At 43.7% G+C, this 20,189-nt stretch overlaps 1 protein-coding gene across 1 annotated transcript; it reads left to right on the top strand.

Annotated features, from left to right (window-relative positions):
* The first annotated feature begins 154 nt into the window (after positions 1 to 154).
* mtnr1al (melatonin receptor type 1A like) lies at positions 155 to 12,184 on the top strand. Its single transcript, XM_076043444.1, has 2 exons — positions 155 to 487; positions 11,385 to 12,184. Exons 1-2 carry the CDS (start codon positions 202 to 204, stop codon positions 12,182 to 12,184), a joined length of 1,086 nt encoding a protein of 361 aa, XP_075899559.1. The 5' UTR covers positions 155 to 201.
* Positions 12,185 to 20,189: the final 8,005 nt, after the last annotated feature.

Genomic DNA, 20,189 nt, shown 5'->3' on the forward strand with positions numbered 1-20,189 from the left:
CCCTCGCGCGTTGCTCACTCCATCAGAAGAACAAAAAACAATTCCTCCCGGAAAACTCTGACTTTTACTTCAGAAACAACAACAGACGTCATGACCGAGACGAGCTCCACTCCCCGCCGGAAGTGACCCCCCTAATACCCCAACCCCACGACCACCATCACCACCACAACCCTTCCACCAACCCCCCGGCCGGCCGTCACCATGCTAAACCGCCACCATCACCAACACCACCACCACCCGCTGCGGCTGGTCGACCCGCGGCACCTCCCGCAGCTGATGCCCCTGGAGGGGGCTGAGCCCACCGTGTTGGCGGCCACCCTGGCGACCCGCAACGCTACGCCGCCGGCGGCGCCGCCGCAGCAGCAGTCCTTTCCCTGGGTGGTGACGGTGCTGGCCGGCGTCCTCATCACCACCATCGTGGTGGATGTGATCGGCAACCTGCTCGTCATCGTGTCCGTCTTCAGGAACAGGAAACTCAGGAAAGCAGGTAGGAGGAGGCGCATTGTTATCATTACTGGGGTGACCGCACTGCCTAAATGTATATATATAAAGTGATAATAATAACTTTAATAACTTTTTTTTATTATAAAGTAATAATAAAAAACAGTTTTTGCCTACACAGAGGAGAGATACTTTAGATATAAGGATATTTTGGACTAAACTTCTGCACCAACAGAGTAAACTCAAACCATTTGAGTATCTCATCACCAGACCAAGTGTCCTGGTTGTCGGTAATGCAAATATGACCACCCTTATTACTGCAAACAGCAAGTGAATTTTTGCATGTGCTGCGCAATCTTGAGTCACTTATCAGTGTCATGTTAGTTTTTGAATAAATCAAAAAGAAAAGTTCCCTGAACCTTTAAATACTTTGCAAACCTGCTGAATGAGAGGGGAAACAAAATGGATCAGGTTTCTATGTTTGTTTCCTCCAGCTGATTGCTGCACTGAGAAGCTACCAGGCCAGAAGCTCTCTAGTCTGCGCGCCTGAAGCTCGCGGTCTTAAAACATTCCACTTTCCAAATTTGAATTTGAAAAAAAAAAGTGACATCATTGTGGAAGTCGGCGTTCACCCTAAAAAGCATCACATCAAATGATTGATTTTTTCACATTTACTTGCTCTGCACAAAAAAAAAAAATATATATACATATATATATATATATATATATATATATATATATTTACATATATATATATATATATATATATATATATATATATATACATACATATATATATATATATATATATATGTATATATATATATATATATATATATATATATATATATATATATATATATATATATAAAATTAGCTTTTTGAAAAAACACCTCTTCCGTACCCCCCTGTATTTCGCACACAGGCGACGGGCCTCCCGGACACTAGGGAGCACTGGTGTGCAGGCGCACAGTTGGGTGATTTTCAGCGTTTGGCTGCCATTCAGAGACATGGCGGGGTCATGAAGTCGGTGACCCAGTCTGATTGATGTGCAAATCTGACAGCCGCCGCAGCCACCACGGCGCATAAATAAGGTCAGAATTTAAGGGCATTCAGACAAGTGGACGGAGCCAAACAGAATCAATCAGGACTCTAATTGTTGCCTCTAACGTTGCCGTTGACGGCTTGTTTTTTTGCCGTTTATGACCTTCGTGTTCAAGGCAAAAAAAAAACATCAGCAAGGAAAATCGATCGTCAAGAGAAGGAAAGAGGAGTGGAAAAACCAAACAGTGAGAGAAGGAGGAGCTCAGCTGGGAAAACTAACAGGTTGCCGGGTCAAAATCCCAAAAAGTCAGGCCGAGTCGGAGTCACTGAATTTGTTAGGTCAGAGGTCAATGGTCACAGGTCAAGGGCGGCAGGAATTAGTAAGGTACGTTTGTGAATCTCATACCTCCCACATTCACTTTCACATGATCACGTTTCTGTTGTTCATCCAGTAATTAAAATAACTTACAATGATTTTATTCAATTTCTGTCCTTTTGGGACAATGGGAGGAGAGAAAAAAATTGTGCTTAGTCAATGTTTTGAAGTTTGGCCACAATTTTAAACTTTTTTTTTTAAGCTTTATTAGGCCATGCGCCAGGGATAAGACCAGCTCTGCAACAGATTGATTTGTTATTTATTCATTTATTTATTATTTGCGCATTGACCTCCATTTGACCTCTTGTACTTACTCAGAATCTCACTAAATTTTGTATGCAGGTCAAAGCTGGTGAATAATTTCATGAAATAAAGAGAAAATTGCAAAATTCGGTTCTCTAAGACCTACATTTCATTCCCTTTGCAGTTGTTTTTCCATCTTCCAAAAAATATCTATTTTTAAAAAAACGCAAAACTTAAGAACCATAAATGTTGGAGACTTAAAGCTTTAGTATTAGACAGACAATACATTGGTTTTTCAATATTGGATAAAACTTTTTAATAAGTTTAACCATTTGCATGTCAGAAGGGGTGGATAGGTGCCGAGGGTCTTTGGCGGGTGCCGGCCATGACATGCTCAGTCCCTTGAACACTGCTTGCAGCTTTATTATTTATTTATTTTTCAAGATCAAGGTGAGTGGCGAAGCCTTTGGTTCGATCTTCGATTTGGTTTAATCAATCAATCAATCATACAATGGAAATCAAATCCTGCTCACATCAGGAAGTGTTTCAAAGGCCAATTCCTGACTCGATTCTCTTCATCATGGTTGACTTCCTGACAGCTCGCTGCTACCGTCGTCCAATCACAATCCGCTGCCATCGTCGCTCCGCTTGTCATCAAGACTGATCAGTGTCGGCACTAATCAACAGACAAAGAGCCACGGCCGCCCGTCACTCCCTTCAGGCTCATCAGGGTGGAGGCCTCGGTCACGGCTAGGGTGTCTCATCCGTTTCCTGCCGTCCATCATCAATCTGGAGGATCCCCGGAATCCCAGTGTTGGGAACGCCAAGCCGTAAAAAAAGTGGGATGAATGGCACCTCCACTCTCATTTATTCACCCTACCCTCCCACCTTCTCTCCCCCCCCCCCCCCCTTAAACTCGTCCCATCTCAGCAGTTCTCCCATCTCGTCTCAATTCATCTCCCGCTCCTCCAATTCCGCCGCTATCCTCCTTCCTGTCCTTCCCGTCCTTCCCGTGTGATTCATTTCTCTCAGGATTCTCCTCACCTCCTTCTCGCCATCTTCTTCTCCTCTTGTCTTTATTGCCGTCACTCTCCTCCTCCTTCCGCTCTCAATTTCTCCCAGAATTCCTCCTCCTTCCTCCTTGCTCCTCTCCTCTCTTCTTCCTTCCTTCTCTTTGGGGACCAGAAGAAGAGGAAGAAGAAGAAGAAGAAGACCATAACCACATATTTACTACATTGAAATACAAGGCACAATTTTTCTTACAAAAAAATAAAGATTTTTCACAAACATAGAACCACACAGATTAAAACGATACAAATACACACTCATACATACAGACCCTAAAATAAATACATTAAATTAGTACAAAGTTTTATCTTTCAGAAAATCTTCAAAAAATTCAATGTCATTTAAATTCATGCACAGAATATTTTATAGCACCATGAAGAAGAACATTTTTGATTTTTACAACCACACATTATTTACAATAATGAATGAATAGTAATGAAAAAAAAAAAAAACACAAGCCAAAAAGCCAAAAAGAAACATTCAATCTTTCAATGCATCAGAAAAAAAAATATTAATCGTTTAAAATAGCACACAAAATGTTTTTTATGGCACCAGATTGCTGAGGAGCTCTTGAGGTAGTTCATTGTTTCAAAAAAAAGAAAATTCCAAGTGGATTCTGCAACGGAGGTTGCGGCACCACACCATCGCTGCATCTGCACTTAAAAACCCTTCAATTCTGTTTCTCCTTGAAATTTAAATAGCCATTTTTGCCTCCCCAACAATAACATTTAAAAGTTGCCACATTCTCTTGTTGTTGTTTTTTTTTTTGTAGTTGATATTGCTGCTGTAGCTCGTACAATAAAATAAAATTAGTGATTGTAAAATCTTCATTAAAAGAACTAAAAACATTGGTTAAAAGAATAAAAAAAAACGCAGTGAGTCGTCTGTTACAATCAATAAAAATGGGGGGAAAATGTTTCCTGGGAGTTACAGAAGGGGCACTGGTTGGACACAGCAGGGTTGATGACGGAAATAATAGCGTTTGATGCAATTGCACCATTCTGCCACTGATAGATCTCCCCTTCTTATTTTCTGTGGCAGCTTGTACAGGATCCTCCAGTGAGGTGTAGCGTCTCCCAGTCTATCAGTCCAAGCGCAAACTGCTCTTTATGTTTGAAACTTTGTCCACTTCCCAACAGCAATTGCTTCACTTTATTCCAATTTATTTACATTTTTCAGTTGAAATGGTTAAAATATCGTTTTGGGTTTTTACGAAAACAATTGCATCGTCCGTGTATGCAGATAAAACAATGTTGCTATTAAAACCAGGTTAAAACAATCCATTAATATTAAAACATATTTTAGAAAGTAGAGGTTCAAGGGAGAGCGCATGGGCAGACAGGGCACAGCCCTGCTGGGTGCCCCTCTGCACCCTGAAGGGAGCACACAAACCGCCATTGAATTTCAGTGGACTCTCAATCACAATACAACACATGGATCATGGCAATGAAGCCAGGGCTGAACCCAAAGCTCCTCATGGCTTTCCAGAGGAAGCTGTGTTCAGCCCGGTCAAAAGCCTTTTCCTGGTCTAGCGAAATGAAACCAGCATCACTGCCCAATGAGCTGGAGACCTCCAAAACATTCCACATTAGGTAGACGTTGTCTACCTTGGACCTGCAGGGTACACAGTAGGTCTGGTCCTGCTGGATGACCTGCTCCATTGCTCCTCTCAGTCTGGAGGCCAACGTCTTTGACAGGATTTTATAATCCACACACAGAAGGGACACCGGGTGCCAGTTCTTGATCTCCTGTAAGTTTCCCTTCCTGGCAGGAGAGAGGCAGGGATCCGGTGGCCAGACTTTGGTTCAGAACCTGGAACAGGTCCCAGTACTCTTTATAGAATTTGACGGTGAGTCTGTCAATGTCTGGAGCTCTTTGCCCCAGCCTTTAGTTCCTCCAGCTGGAGAGGGCGGTCCAGCTGGGCATTGGTATCAGCTGACACTTGTGGTAGAGTTCTGAAAAAGTCCTCCTCCACCTCGACGTTCTCTCTGTATTCTGACGAGTAGAGGGCTGCGAAGAAAGGCCGGCTCAGTCAGCTGCTGCCCGGTGTCCAACAGCAGGCAGTGGATGGCCTTGTGTTGTCCATTCTTCTTCTCCAGGCTGAAGAAGTAGCCAGAGGGAGCATCCATCTCTGTGATGTTCTGGACCTGGGACTGGAACAGCGCCCCCTGTACCCTTGAGTCCAGCAGGCTGGTTAAGGCCATTTTTTTGGAGTTGAGGACTTCAATGTGTCTTCGATTTTGTTTCCCATGGTCCCACCAGTGACTAAGACTACTAAAATCAGTTATTTGATTTTTAAAACCACACCAGAAACACTTTAAAAAATTCTTAAAAACCTTTATCTAAAATCATAGTAGAATTAAAATGCTAATATGCGCTCTTTGGTAAAACATTTGTGAGCGGGACAGTTTTTGAACCAGGAAGCTGCCGATTTGACCGAGCTGTGTCCCATCTGCTTCCTGACATCCAAAGCCACGTCCTCCACGCTAAAAGAGGAGCTGGCACCAAGCTTAATGCCGTTTATTCTCGACGAGGAGAACCCTGCAGGCGCCATGACAGCATACCTGGTCTCCTCTTTTCAACCAGACGACGTCTGGCTTCAAAACACACGCAAAAATCAAACACTGAAAATTAACTAACTCACACTACAATACACTAATACATGAAACAAATCACCAAAGTGTGAAAAATAGAAAAAAAAAAAATCTCTCTCTTCCACTCACACTCCTTCCACTCAGTAGAAGAGGAAGAAGAAGAAGCTCTAATTGATTGAATGGGAGAAGTCGTCACCTTGTGGATGGAGCTGCTCCTTGGGTTGTCGCCCCCCCAATCAAGCAACTTTTTACGCTTGCGGGAAAAAAAATCAGAAGGAAAAAGCTGAAGCTGCGTCTGTGCGAGGAAATATGAAATCAATTTTGTGTGATTGTGGTTGACAAACTGACCTCAGACAATGTGTATGGAAATTAGGAGGACTGATTGGCTGCTGACGGACTGCTACAGGTTGCTACGGCTGACTTAGCTGCACCTCCCGCTTGAGTTGAGCATTTTTTTTAAATAAAAAGTTTGATGCTAATTGTGCAGCTTCGTAGCTTAAATACCAGTGTGAAGACGGTAAAGAGTCCGGAGAGGCTGCTTGTTTTTGTTGTTTTTGTCGTTTCCCTGCGGCGACCTGGTTGCTGTTTATCATTGTCCTATTTTCTTACGGCGCTAAGTCACTAATTTGCAGCAAGCAGCCATCGATCAGCGGCTAATCAGCTCCGCTGGCTCCCAGCGGAAGAAGCACTGATGTTCTGCTGACAGAACACACTTTTCCTGACGGCATTTCCTTTATTTCTGTCTATAAAGGGGTGCTTTTTTTTTCTTTTATCTTTTTTTAAGCCTGGTTAAAATTAGCCATAATAGATGTTGCTGATAATGGCCCAAAAAGGTTTCGAGCACCATTTGTGTGGCAGACAAAACACAAACCCGACAATCTTCACACACGACTGCAATACAATCACATGTTGTCTTCGAGACCAAGGGTGAATTCCAATTCCTCCCTTAACACTCAATCTCAACCCTCAGTCTCAAAAATGAGATGTTTGTCAGCCGGACCAGCAGTCCCGGCTTCACGTTACTTGTATACATCGTTGTTTAGCGACGGAGGACTTCTTCCTTTTTCGTCGTCTTTTTCTTCTTCTCCTTCTTCTTCGTCGTCGTCGTCTTCAGGACAGACTGGACGTAGCTTTGGCGTAAGGCCGCCCCCCACAGTCTGAAGACGTAACTGCACTTAATGGGTGTCCCATTTCTAAGCCCTTACACTTATTTTTGAGGGCCAAAGATTGAGGGTTAAGGGCGAGGGTTGAGATTGAGGGTTAAGGGAGGAGTTGGAATTGGCCCCAACTCTGACATAGTTCCACCACTAGGCGACGCACTGCAGGTCGTATGCATCACCCAGTGGAGCGGGGCCTGAACTGCCACTCTGGCAAATGACAGTAGAGCAGACGCAAACTGGAACGTCGGTGTTCCAGTCAGTCTACTAGGTGGCACTCTGGCCGGTTGGCTTTCCTGCTTTAGCAGGCGATGCTGCAAGCGTTAGGGTCACTTCCTTCTGTCGTTGTCTGGAAAGTCATCTCTTGCCTCGGCGCGAAGCTCCGCCCACCACAGATTTGTTTATTTCACCACAGAGTGTTTAAAGGATAGAAGAGACAGAAAAGAAAGAAAAACTATTAAGACCGAGTGAAAAACGTGTGCACGATGTTTGAAGAGCATCAGTGGGTGACTCTGACCTCGACCTTCTGATCGACCCGCGGAGGAGGAGGAAGAGGATGAGGAGGATGAGGAAGGGGAGGAGGAGGAGAGAAAGGGGAGGAGAGGGTGGTGGGAGAGGTGGAGGAGGAGGAGGCAGAAGAGACTGAGGAGGAGGAAGAGGAGGTGTCAGCCCAGAGATGAGTCACAAGTGATGAGTCATGAGTTCTAACTCCAACTTTATGCTTCTCTTTTTCTCCTTCGGCGAGTTTCCCTTTGTATTCCAACAATAGAGTATCTCTCTCTCTCCCTCTCTCTCTCTCTCTCTCTCTAGCACACACACACACACACACACACACACACAGTGAGTGCCTGAACGTTCAACAGACCTTGACAGAAGCAAAGTGAGTAAAAGTTACAGAATGAAGAGGTGACTGACGAGAGCCTTCTGACGTCTGTCGTGGATAAAGAATCTATCTATCTATCTGTCTGTCTGTCTGTCTGTCTGTCTGTCTGTCTGTCTGTCTGTCCTGTATGTGCCAGTAACTCAAACAGACATATTGAAGAGGTGAAAAGAGTCAGTGGTCCAAACTGATACATAGCAACATGTTTGTGGTGAAGAGCAGAGCAACGCACGCGCACACACACGCACACGCACACACACACGCACGCACGCAGAGAGAGGGAGAGGGAGAGAGGAGTTCTAATAAGAATTTATGGCCTTAATGTCTCACTCCATCACGGAGCTCCCCCATAACCTCCGACCCCCACTGAGCCCTCCTTCCCCTCAACACCCCCACCTGCTTCCCGGTTCATTGGTGATACAGCTCCGTCTTTACGAGTGAATTGGAATTCTGGGAGTCGTAAAAAGACAGAAGCACAGCAGAGGGCAAGACCCTCCAAACCCCTGAGACACACGGAGGATACTTCCCGCAGTGCACAAAGAAGAAGAAGGAGGAGGAGGAGAAGAAGAAGATAGAAGAAGAAGAAATGCCCTCATCATCCATAACGATAACGTGACGAGTGTGAAGCCTCAACGTGATGAAGATGGAGTTGCACAACTGCAAGTCTGCTCTGCAGGTCTCCAGCTTGTGTGTAATTTGATTAAGGGATCCAGTCAAACGTGTCAATTACAGCAGCGGTGGAGGCGGCAGTAAAGTGATGATACACCACCGCTGGGTGTCATTGCCGCCTCCAAACATCCAAAGCGCTTGTTCACTCTGCTCTCGTCTGATTGGAGCCACAGCTGCAGCAGGTGAAATGCACCACGGTGAAGCTGCAGGTCGGCAGGCAGGAGAAGCTTCGCCCACTGGAAGGATTCAGCATTTCAATCAAGTTCTGACAAGTCATGTGACTCATAAGGAAGGGAAGACCTAATTCTTCACCTCCTTTACTGATGCTAATCTGCTAACCTAGCTGCACCGCAGGTGAACCCCCACACTTTAGCCTTGATGTCTCATCTGTTTTCTGACGGACATCTTGACTTTTTAAAAAGTCAACAAAACTCAACAATTGAACCCAGATCCTCTCCAGAAACCCCTGGTTTGCCACAGGGTGACTGCTAGCTTAGCAGCTAATGAGTAAAGGCTTCAGGCTTGGATGTAGTATTTTCCCGGCAATGCTATGCGCGGATTCATCTGTCTTCCATCCGTCCATTCATTCATTCATCACGGATGGGAAGATCAGATCATTACATAGATGGATGGGCGAGGGTGAATGCGATCTGTCATCCATCCATCTACGGTCACTGAGACGGAACGGCGAGCCAGATGGTGATAAATGTACGTGTTGGCAAATTAAAGCAACATTTTCGGTTTCCAACGCAGGCGTCAGGTTTTGGGCAAATCCAGAGACATTAGGAAAAGAGGCGGAAGGAAAACACTTTGGTAGGATGATTCCTCCGTCAGCAGTTCGGAAAGTTGATTAACAACGTTAATCGATTCACAAAAGAATCGCAATTCTCGATTTTACTCTACGATTCTAGAAAAATTATGCAAAACACTAATTTGTGTTATTTGTGTATACTTTCATTTTTGTAGCTTTCTGCAAGAAAAGGGCCTAGCCGAAAGGTTTGATTTTGTTGAAATTTGTATGGACAAAACATCATTTCACAACCTAAGCACAAATAAATGTTGAACCTTTTGTCTTAGCAGTAGTTTGTGTTTACATGGTTGGAATTAGTTGATGTAGCTTTTAAAAAACAAAATTCTGTTTTTCAAGCCATAATTTGCCAGAAATTATTTGCGCAATACAACATACACATATTTCAACCAAGAATCATTTGAAGAATCGAGAATTGATTTATGAATGGAAACATGAGAGAAAATCCCAATATCAGATGATTGAGTTGTACTATATATATATGTATGTGTGTGTGTGTGTGTGTGTATATATATATATATATATATATGTATATATATATATATATATATATATATATATATATATATATATATATATATACATATATATATATATATATATATACATATACATATATTTATTTATATTTTTTTTTTTATTTTTTATTTATTTATTTATTTTTTTTTGATTGAGCGCAGAGCAGTTAGTGCTAAAGAAGAAAACCAAAGAGTCGTGTGCGGAAATATTCTGTATTCGAGGCGGGTGAAGATGAAGCAATGCTAAATTCAAACAAGCCAACATGCAATCAGTACCTCAGAAGTTTTCAAACGAAAGGAAAAAGCACGTCAAACCTGGCCAAACATCTCAAAGACCGGCACCCCGACTTGTTTAGAGAATTCAAGGTGAGTGACTTTCCGTTTACTATCACTGGGTGTCACGTTACGCTAACCCGAATGTGCCTGCATTCCGTCCTTCAGGCTTGAGAGCCAGCTGGGGAGCAGCCGCTCAGGCTTCTACTCTTTCTCTCAGTCGCTCCGTCAAGGTAATACATGTTTAACGTAATGTAATTATGTTATTTAAACTAAAAGTTGTTTTGTTTTTTTTCCTTTACAGTATCAGTGTGATCCATACCAGGAGATGCAGGAGGAAAATCAAACACTAACACAGCCAAAAATCACTGACGCTGTTATGGATGTTGCAAGCTGGTATTAGAGGTTTTAATTTTATGAGATCGGGCCACTGTTCTTTTGTTATTTATTTGCATATTTATAAGAAGAACAAAATTGGCCACTGCTGTTATTTTTTGAATGTATAGTTATCCTTTGGCAAATAGCAGCTGGTACTGCAGTTTAAATTCTGTACAAAAAGATGTTGAACCACAGTGATGTTTCAAACAGTTTCCAATAAAGCACTGAATTTAAAAGTACGTGGGCTCTGTTTGTTTTTAATATTTTTTTGTGTTATCGAATTAGTATCAAGAATCGTGGAAATTCACAGGTATTGTTATCGACTACTGAAATTCTGGTATCGTGATCAAATAAACAGCAACTACACTGAAGCCCGAGGACCAGAGTCCAGAATTAGCATTAGCGACAAACTGTAGAAGCCGTTTGATTTAGGCTTAGTATTACTACATTATTGTTCTTCTTTTTTTGGAGTTTAGCGTTCATTATTATTTCTGACACAAAGTGGCAGCGATTGGAGACAGGATACTGTATATGTTGGGCATAGGTGAAAGGAAGTTGTGGAGTCCACTTTGGCAGGAAGTGTAATCATGGACAAGATCTGGTATGTCATATTATTTGGACTTTCTTCAATAAAAACAAGTAAACCTTCTGTGTTTTGGGTCTGTTTGTGTATGTCATGGCAAGAGTGGAATTACTTAAATACTAAGGAATAATAGAAAATTGCCATTACAAACTCTACAATTCATCACATCAGCTGCAAGCTTGTAACCATGTTTGACAGAATTGTCCCTGTTGAAAGAATGAATGAATGAATGAGTAAATAAAACAGCCACAGATTCACTTCCCAGATGTTGTCGTTGAAACGATGAGGAAATTAAAATCTGGATTTGACTCGTTTGTGTGTTGTGTGTCAACCCCCCTTTTCCTCCCCGCAGGGAACGCCTTCGTGGTGAGCCTGGCGCTGGCTGACCTGCTGGTGGCGCTCTACCCCTACCCACTGGTACTGGCGGCCATCTTCCATGGTGGCTGGCCGGCCGGCTACCTGCACTGCCAGCTGAGCGGCTTCCTGATGGGCCTGAGTGTCATCGGCTCCATCTTCAACATCACCGGCATCGCCATCAACCGCTACTGCTACATCTGCCACAGCCTGCGCTACGACCGCCTCTTCTCCGCCGCCAACACGGGCGGCTACGTGCTGCTGGTGTGGGCGCTCACGCTGCTCGCCATCGTGCCCAACTGGTTCATGGAGTCGCTGCAGTACGACCCTCGTGTCTACTCCTGCACCTTCGCCCAGTCGGCCAGCTCGCTGTACACCATTGCCGTGGTGTTGGTGCACTTTGTGCTGCCCATCGCCATTGTCACCTACTGCTACCTGCGCATCTGGATGCTGGTGGTGCGCGTGCGGCGCCGCGTCAAGCCTGACTTGGCGGGCCGGCGGGGGTGCGGGGGCCGGCGCCGGCCCGACGTGCGGCCTCACGACCTGCGCAACTTCCTCACCATGTTCGTGGTCTTTGTGCTCTTCGCCGTGTGCTGGGCACCACTCAACCTCATCGGCCTGGCGGTGGCGCTGGACCCACGCCTGAGCCAGGCCATCCCCGAGTGGCTCTTCACCGCCAGCTACTTCATGGCGTACTTCAACAGCTGCCTCAATGCCGTTGTCTACGGCGCCCTCAACCACAACTTCAGGAAGGAGTACAAGAGGATCGTCCTGCTCGTCTGCAACTTCCAGTGCTGAGCCGAGGAGGTGGGGGAGGGGAAGGGGGGCCAACGACTAGGGAAATATATCTGTGAAGGTTTTCAGTCACCCAAAAGTCGTCCTTAAATAAGGGTAAAAGGTCCAGTGAGTAAATGTATGATTTTTATATTGGTATAAAAATGGGCAAAATCAACTCCATCATCGTAGACAACTGAAAGAAGCTGGGCTTGGTGTTTGTGGAGATCATTAACGCCAAGGCAGTTGCCCTTTTATTGGTATATATTAGTAAAACCTTAGTAACTGCACATAAATGAAAATCAGAAGGAATTAAAGTAAAAAGCTGATCTGAGAGAACCCTAAGCGAAAACAAATTCTATGGATTCTCTACACACGACAATGGTTTCAGCTCATCGCATGCAAGATTTTTGAATTGAATCCCGCCCTCAAGAATCTGAAGCGTGCAACAATATCGTAATATGAGATGATAGACTTGTATGTTATGTTCGTCATATTTAATTGATGTATACTTTAATAGGTGAATATGGTGTGGGAGAACAAGTCAGTGGGCAAATGTTACGTTCCTTTCTGCCCGAGTGAGTTTTTGGTACAAAGAAGATTTTGTCATTGAGGGAGGAGGGTTTTGTCAGTAAGGGGTGGCATGCCAATCTCCAATGTATCCCAATATCAATTGGTTTGGATGAGTGACTTTGCCAATACGACAGCAAGACACGGCAACACCACGCAGACAAACGATGATCCGTGTTTTACTCGGTCATCGTTAATGTCAACAATAGAGTAAACAAGAATCATGCTCAGACAAACATATTGAATGAAACCGATTCTGGGTGACATTTTGAAAAAAAAAACATTCAACCATTTTCAAAGTTCTTATTGAACAGCCATTCAGGCCTGTGTAGTTTGTCCCTTTTGTTCAGAGTGGTGTTGCTGTATCTTGCTGCCCTATTGGCCAAGTCACTCAACCAATCGCATTGGTATACAATGGAGATTGCCATGCCTCCCCCTAATGACAGAATCCTCCTCTTAAAGAAACTCACTCACGCAAGTTTTGTACGCGAGCAGCTGAAACGGTTGTCGCACGTGGAGAACACATACTATCAGCTCTCACACAAAGCATTTGAACATCATCTGCCAACACTCAAGCATGGTTTTTCCTCTCAGGTTAAAAAGTCATGCCAGGTAGCAGAAAATGCAGGTTATAAAAAAGCTCATGAGTACGATTTTCGCTCTTATGACTTTCAGCAGTGTTCTAACTCCATATGAGGAACCAGCGGGGTGACCTTTATTTGAGAGGGAAATTTAAAAAGCGATTTTATAATTTGAACAAAGAAAAGAAAAGAAGTCGGCCTCTGGGAAATGAAAAGAGGAATAGACAAAACACAGACGAGGAACAAGAATGTCCCTTTTCATTAGAACGAGAGAACTTCAAGTAGCTGGAGGTGGCGTACAACTGGGACGGCCGGATAAATGACGCCGCTGCGCTCAATGTTCTCAGCGATGCCTTCAGGGAAACTGCAAGACACACACACAAGCAGAAAGAAAAACACAGTGACCAGTTTAAACTTAGTAATGTTTCATCTCCATCTGGAGGAACTGAAGACTGATGAACTCTTGTCATCCAAAACACTGTCATAACACACACACACACACACACACACACACACACACAACCTAAAATAATGTGATGACCCCCCCCCCCAAAAAAAAAAAAAATCCCACCAATTTCATTTTGATGCATTTAAAAAAAATGTTGGGTACTAGTTTTTTGGCGGAAGCATACTGAGGGATGTGCACACTTTGCTAACGTTGGGGGAAGAATTATCTGGTCGCACAGCAGCAGCAACAGCTGACTGCTGGCTGTCCAATTAGCCAAACGCCTCACGGTGCTACTACACAGCTAACAGTCTGGTTTGTTTACACTCATTTTCCTGCATTTTAATTTTTTTTTAAATTTTTTATAATTTGATATTAACTGACTTTTTTTTTTCTTCTTTTTATGGGAGCAACAAGCCAAACAAACTCCAACAAAAGAGAAGAAGATGTAGAGTAAGTCCGAATTAGTTAGTTAGTTAGTCAATTAGTTAGTTACGGCTAGTTAGCGAGTTAGCGAGTTAGCGAGTTAGCTGATAGCTGACTTGTGACCGGGAACTTTTGGACCTTTTTAACCTTTTGAGTAAAAAAAAAAACTTAGTAACATCTCCGAGCCCAAAGAAAAACACAGTTTATTTGCACGTGTGTGTGAAAGCGTTTGATTGGTCGTTTTTCTTCTGTGGTCTCAATGCTGCTGCGACAAAAACAAAAAAAATTCAAAATCAACCGTAGTCTCGTACGGTTCAAGTGTCTACCTCACAGTCTTGAAGTATTACTTTCACAGCAACAGTGTGATACTTTTACTTTGCAGCCTCTTCCTATGTCCATTAGAGGGAGCCGCACACAGTCGAGAGTAGCAGCCAGTGAACTCTTTCCATTTAAATGGTCCAGATCAAAAGTCAGATATCAAAAATAGACTCAGTCGGACAATTTTAGCTCCAGTCAAGTCTTCTTCAGCTGCTCTGCTGCCCCCTCCTGGCTACGGCAGGTACTGCTCAATCAGTCTAAAAAAAAAAAAAAAAAAATGTGAAAACATGGTGTGGACGAGGGCACTGGACAAAGGTGTTTCAGGAATTTTTATTTATTTATTTTGGTGATGTGATCATCACCAACAGCAGAACCTGAACGAGGAGGAAATGGAGGCTTGAGAGTTTTTCAAAAACACTCACTCAATTTCCAGCGCCGACAGTTCAAACTGAGACCTGTAACTTGATCGAGGCAGAATACTTTTTTTTTTTTATTGTTTTCCCCCAAGGACAAGCGTGAAAAATTGAACGATCCAGTTGTTTTCCGAACACTTTTCCCGACCACATCACTGTGTTTTACTCTCCTGGGAGAAACTGGAGGAGGGGTAAAGGGTGTGGGAGACGGAGAAGATGGGGGAGGGGGGGTGAGTGAGGGTAGAGGAGATGGGGGTGGATTGTTGTGCATTGATGGACGTTGCTGCTGTGAAAAGTTTCAGTCGAATCGACTTGGCTGTGTGTGTGTGTGTGTGTGTGTGTGTGTGTGTGTGTGTGTGTGTGTGTATTGGCCTTGGTGTCTTTGTGTGCCATCGTGTTGCTGGTTCCAAACCCAACCCAGGGAGTTTTTCACTGAAGGGCACTTTTATGAATGGAGGCTTGTTTGCGGCTTTTGGCACCAGCTGCGATTTATTTTGTTTTGTTTTTTTTAATTCAAATTAATTTTTTACAATCTGTTGCTGTTTTTGTCTTCAGGAGAATTTTTTTTTTTTTTACGTTTGAAATGTGGATAATTTACAGGAAGGAAATGAAGGATAGCATACGAGCGACACACTGAGTTCAGACAAACCCACTGACTTCTTGGACGGTCCTGCACCTGTTGAGCTGAGAGCCTTCATCTGATTGGCCGGAGAAACGCAAGTCCCTCCCCCTACTACCACCTTCCTTCACCCCCACGTTGGTGGACAAGTTTTCAAAAGTTTCCATCTTCATCATGTTCTCTGAGAAAAAAAGAGAGGAGAAAGTTTTTTTTTTGCAGTTTGCTGAGCTTGTTGTTTCTGTGTTTTGGAAGAACTCAAAAAAAAAAGAAGGAAAAGCTCATGAAACAAAAAAATGAAAGATTTAAAAGTGTTAATGTCTCGGGACGGGAGGAGCGACAGTCGCCAGCAGAAGGTTTTTCTCTTGTTTGCTGTTTTTGCACATCGCCATGGAGAATGTTCCCTTCTGAATGTCTGTAACAATGACAAGACGAAAGGCCACAAACACGTCTTAATAAAAAGGACATCCACTGTGAGCCACTTCCTGTCTGTTTCTGAGCTACTTCCGGTCTGTCGCTGAGTCACTTCCTGTCTGTTTCTGAGCCACTTTGTGGCAGTTACTGTGTCTCAATTCAGGGTCTGCATCCTTGAAAGGAAGTTGCGTCATAGCACTGCGCGAAGGCTTGTCCCAATTCCCAAGGGTGCTTAGGACGCTCAAAATGCGTACTCCGAAATACGCACTCGTTTTAGCCGATTCCAAGGATGCACCGCTACTATCCTTTGCATACTTGTGTATCCCATGATGCTTTGCGTGCTTCTGCAAAGCATCGTAGGATCCTGGAAAGTCAGCTGAAATTAGCGGCATGTACTGTTAAAGACAAGACATATAAATTTAAATATTGAAGTTTCACATAAAGTATCCAGTTTTTAGCGTAGGATTTTATTTATTTGATCATCCAACGGCATCGTTAGATGGCAAACCAATGGTTAGCTTGATGCTATAAAAACGTCACTTCCGGGGTTGCCCAGCCAGAGGGAACGGCGGTGACGAAACGAAGAAATACGCCGAAGGCTAGACCGTCCCGAGTGGTGACCGGGGAGGCGGGGTTTGGTCCGTCCTTCTAGGCTGGGTACTCGAAGAACGCTTCCTTCAGGAGCCAGCCGACAGCCCCTGTCTGTTTCTGAGTGACTTCCTGTTTTCCGAGGCACTTTGTGGGTGTGTCTCAATTCAGGGTCTGCAGCCTTCGATGCCTGCATTTGAAGGACAGTTATGTCATAACACTGCGCAAAAGCCTGTCCTAATTCACTAAAATTCGGAGGATTCTCCAAATCCGCCCTTCAAATGTGTCCTCCTTTTAGCCAATTCAAAGGATGCACCGTTACTGTCCTTCACAGCCTCCCGTATCCCAGGATGCTTTGCGAGCTGCTGCAAAGCATCCTTGGATCCTGGGAAGTCAGCTGAAATGGCGGCATCTACTGGCAAAGACACAACGTATAAATTTAGGTACTCAAATTTCACGGAAAATATTACATTTTTACTGGAGGGTTTTTACTTATTTCAACATCCAATATATGTTTAACCAAAACCCCAAAATTCAGGTAAAATATGGAATGCTGTGTAATGGTTAGCTTAATGTTATAAAAACGTCACTTCCGGGGTTGGCCAGCAGTAGGGAATGGTGGTGAAGACACAGCCCTTGTCTCAATTCAGGGTCTGCAGCCTCCGTCAGCTGGTGGGTCCTTCGGAGGACCCAGGCCGATGGAGGACGAACCCAAAGCTTTAAAATGGGTACATTTATATAATTTATACATGTATATATATATGTATATACATATACATATACATATGTATACACACACACACACACACACACACACACAATTTATAAGACTCACCAGCTTCTCAGTAGGATCAAGATGTTGCTGGAGGAGCTTGGAAAGGTTGAAAGACCAGGGAGAGTGAAAAAAAAAAAATTCAATGTTTGAATTGTTTTCCAGCTGATCGGTTGATCAGTCAAAGCTACAACATCTAATTAGACTCAAAGACCCTTGAGGACTCCTCGTCCAGCAGTTTCTCAAAGCCTTTCACCAAACTGTGGAACCCAGGAACCTCAAGACCTCAACTAGTTGTTCACCCGTCTGCTCCATTTTCACCTGTAATCTGTCACGGCTTTCCTGCATTTGCAAGCAATTCCGGAACTGCCCTGGGAAAACGACTAGGCTCCTGCAGACGTCCCAAACCCTTGTCCTCCTGGGAGGAGGAGGAGGGATGAAGGGGGGAAAGACGATGAGATAAAAGTTTGTGGTGAGGGCAGGAGATCAGATCGGCAATGCACAGGGTCTCTGTCAATCGGAAGAAACCTCATTGATGCTCTTTTCCTGAAGGAACAACAGATTTTTTTAAACTACACTGCTTTTGCAGTGACCCTAAGCTGTAATAAAAATAGGCAAAAAAAAAAAGACAATTGATAAATAACTTGAGTGAAACAATCGTCAATTTTTAGATCAATTTTTCAATCAATTGAAAAATATATTTTGGAAAAGTCCTTGAACAGCGCCACCTTCAGGTTAAACTAAATGAAAATGCAGTTTAAATTCTTTATTTTCAAGTTACAGTTTAAAATGCATAGGAGCAGAAAATCGCAACCTTCCCTCGACTCCTTCAACAGGGAACGGATCCTCACCTGGTCAGACCAGAAGTGTGCGGAAAAATGATTCGACTGCGCCGTAGTGAGATGCTTTTCATCTCACTACGGCGCAGTCGAATCATTTTTCCATTTCAATATCAGTGTTCACAAAGTGAAGAAGCTCTCAAGCTGGCAAACCTCACGTTTTATTGTGCATTTTAATTTTAATTTGGTCGGAAGCCTGATAAAACCCCCCCGTGAAAATTATTAGTTGTTGTCCACAATTGGAGCTGTCCACAGGGAACGCTATGTTACACCTACAACAATGTGTGGGAAAAATATTATGTCCTCACTTTATTCCTTTAATCACGTTATTTAAAAAAAAAAAAAAAAAAGCAAAAATCCAATCATCGTCTGGCTTGCTGAGCTCCATCTTCGTGTTTTGCTGCCGCTCAGTTCCAGTTTAACAGTGTCGCTCACTGATTGGCTGTTCAGCTCCTGGCCGAAAAAAATAAATAAATAAACAAAACTCGCATCGCTCCCGCTGTGGCTTCCCGCTCTCGCACTATGGAAATGGAAAACAGCGAAAAGAGGAGAAATGAGAAGCGGTGGATCCTTCAAGCCGAACGTCCGCGGGGAAGCTTGGCACCTGCGCTGCTCACTGCCGAAAAAATGTGGTGCCACTGGATGTTCCCAATGGCACCGAGGGAGCCGCTGGCCGCTACGCACTTCAAAAAAAATCTGGGTTACGTGCACAGTGACGGTATAAACCCGGTAGCTTGGATTATAACGAAAAACGAAAAGAATGTTAAAAAAAAAAAAAGAAGAAGGAGAAAACCTTCTTCTGCACGGCTGTTTCACAACTCACCAGACGTGTGAAAATGTTGATTTTAAAAAGGCGAGTTTGTCTGAAATCTTCTTTCTTAGCTAACTAATTAACACCTAGGTCATACTACACGCTATTGCCAGCAGCGTCACATTGGTTGGTTGTGTCGCTCACACTACACAACTCAGCTGGTCCAGACTTGTTTGTGACGTTGTTCGTCTGGCAAGAGTTGGCAAGAGTCCGCAAGGTGAGCTGCTGGCATTAACATTTGCCTGCCACGACTGCAAGTCGACTGTCACGATCAACCAGCCATGTGTGCAGAAATGTTCCTGGAAAACAACTACACACGTTTGACTAACTTGTTCAACTGTTTCAGAGACAACATCGCTGACTTCCGGTGTTCCGAAGGCGTACTAATTCTGTCCCTACACCGGCCTTTCCATGTGGTTCTGCTAGCTACTGCGCTACGTAGCGCCACAGTAACTAGCAGCACAAAACACACAAACGGAACATGTTTCACACAACATAGCAGATCTCGAGAGGTAGAAACACAATTGATCAGTCTAGAACACTGCCCATTAGCTACTAGCTACACCTCATACGTCTCTAATCTTGCTATTCCCCCTATTTAAATGAATAATAAATAATAATAAAATACAATTTTTTTTTTCATAATTTCACCTAACACGCCTGACAAATTTTGATTCCAAGTTCACATGACAGTGAAGGGAAGAAGAAGAAGAAGCATATTTGCATATTTAAGAGCTAAGCGGGGAGTTTAGAGGTGAGAAGATGCGGCCGTGATGGCGGTATCTTCTGCCTCCTTCCTCAGTACATACCGCAGCATGGCCCGCAGCAATTTTTTTTTTTTTTGCCGCCTAATTGATACAAATGAGCGGGTGGCCGGTCAAATCACCGGAGAGAGAGAGAGAGAGGGAGAGAGAGAGAGAGAGAAGAGGCAGCAGCTCTGCAGGGGCTAATTTCCCTCTGTGCAGCACTAACATTTGGCCAGCAGTGGAATCACATTAACCCTCAGTCTCTGGCAGCGCCATGCATTTTATATGAGCTCGTCATTATGGAGTGCATGCCTACACACGCGCGCACAGGCTGCACTTTCAATGGATTTTGCATTTTCCACCTCATTTCTTACCGCGGGGGATTTTCCTATTGTTTAACATAGTTTTTTTTTTCCTTCTCTCCTTGGGAAGAATTCGTTTTTGCTCCTTTTTTTTCTTCTCAAGTCCTCCCCTTCCTTTATGGAAAACA

The sequence above is a fragment of the Nelusetta ayraudi genome, unplaced genomic scaffold (assembly GCF_046127955.1).
Source record: "Nelusetta ayraudi isolate G7.1 ecotype Tasmania unplaced genomic scaffold, CSIRO-AGI_Nayr_v1 ptg000075l, whole genome shotgun sequence".
Classification (NCBI taxonomy): domain Eukaryota; kingdom Metazoa; phylum Chordata; class Actinopteri; order Tetraodontiformes; family Monacanthidae; genus Nelusetta; species Nelusetta ayraudi.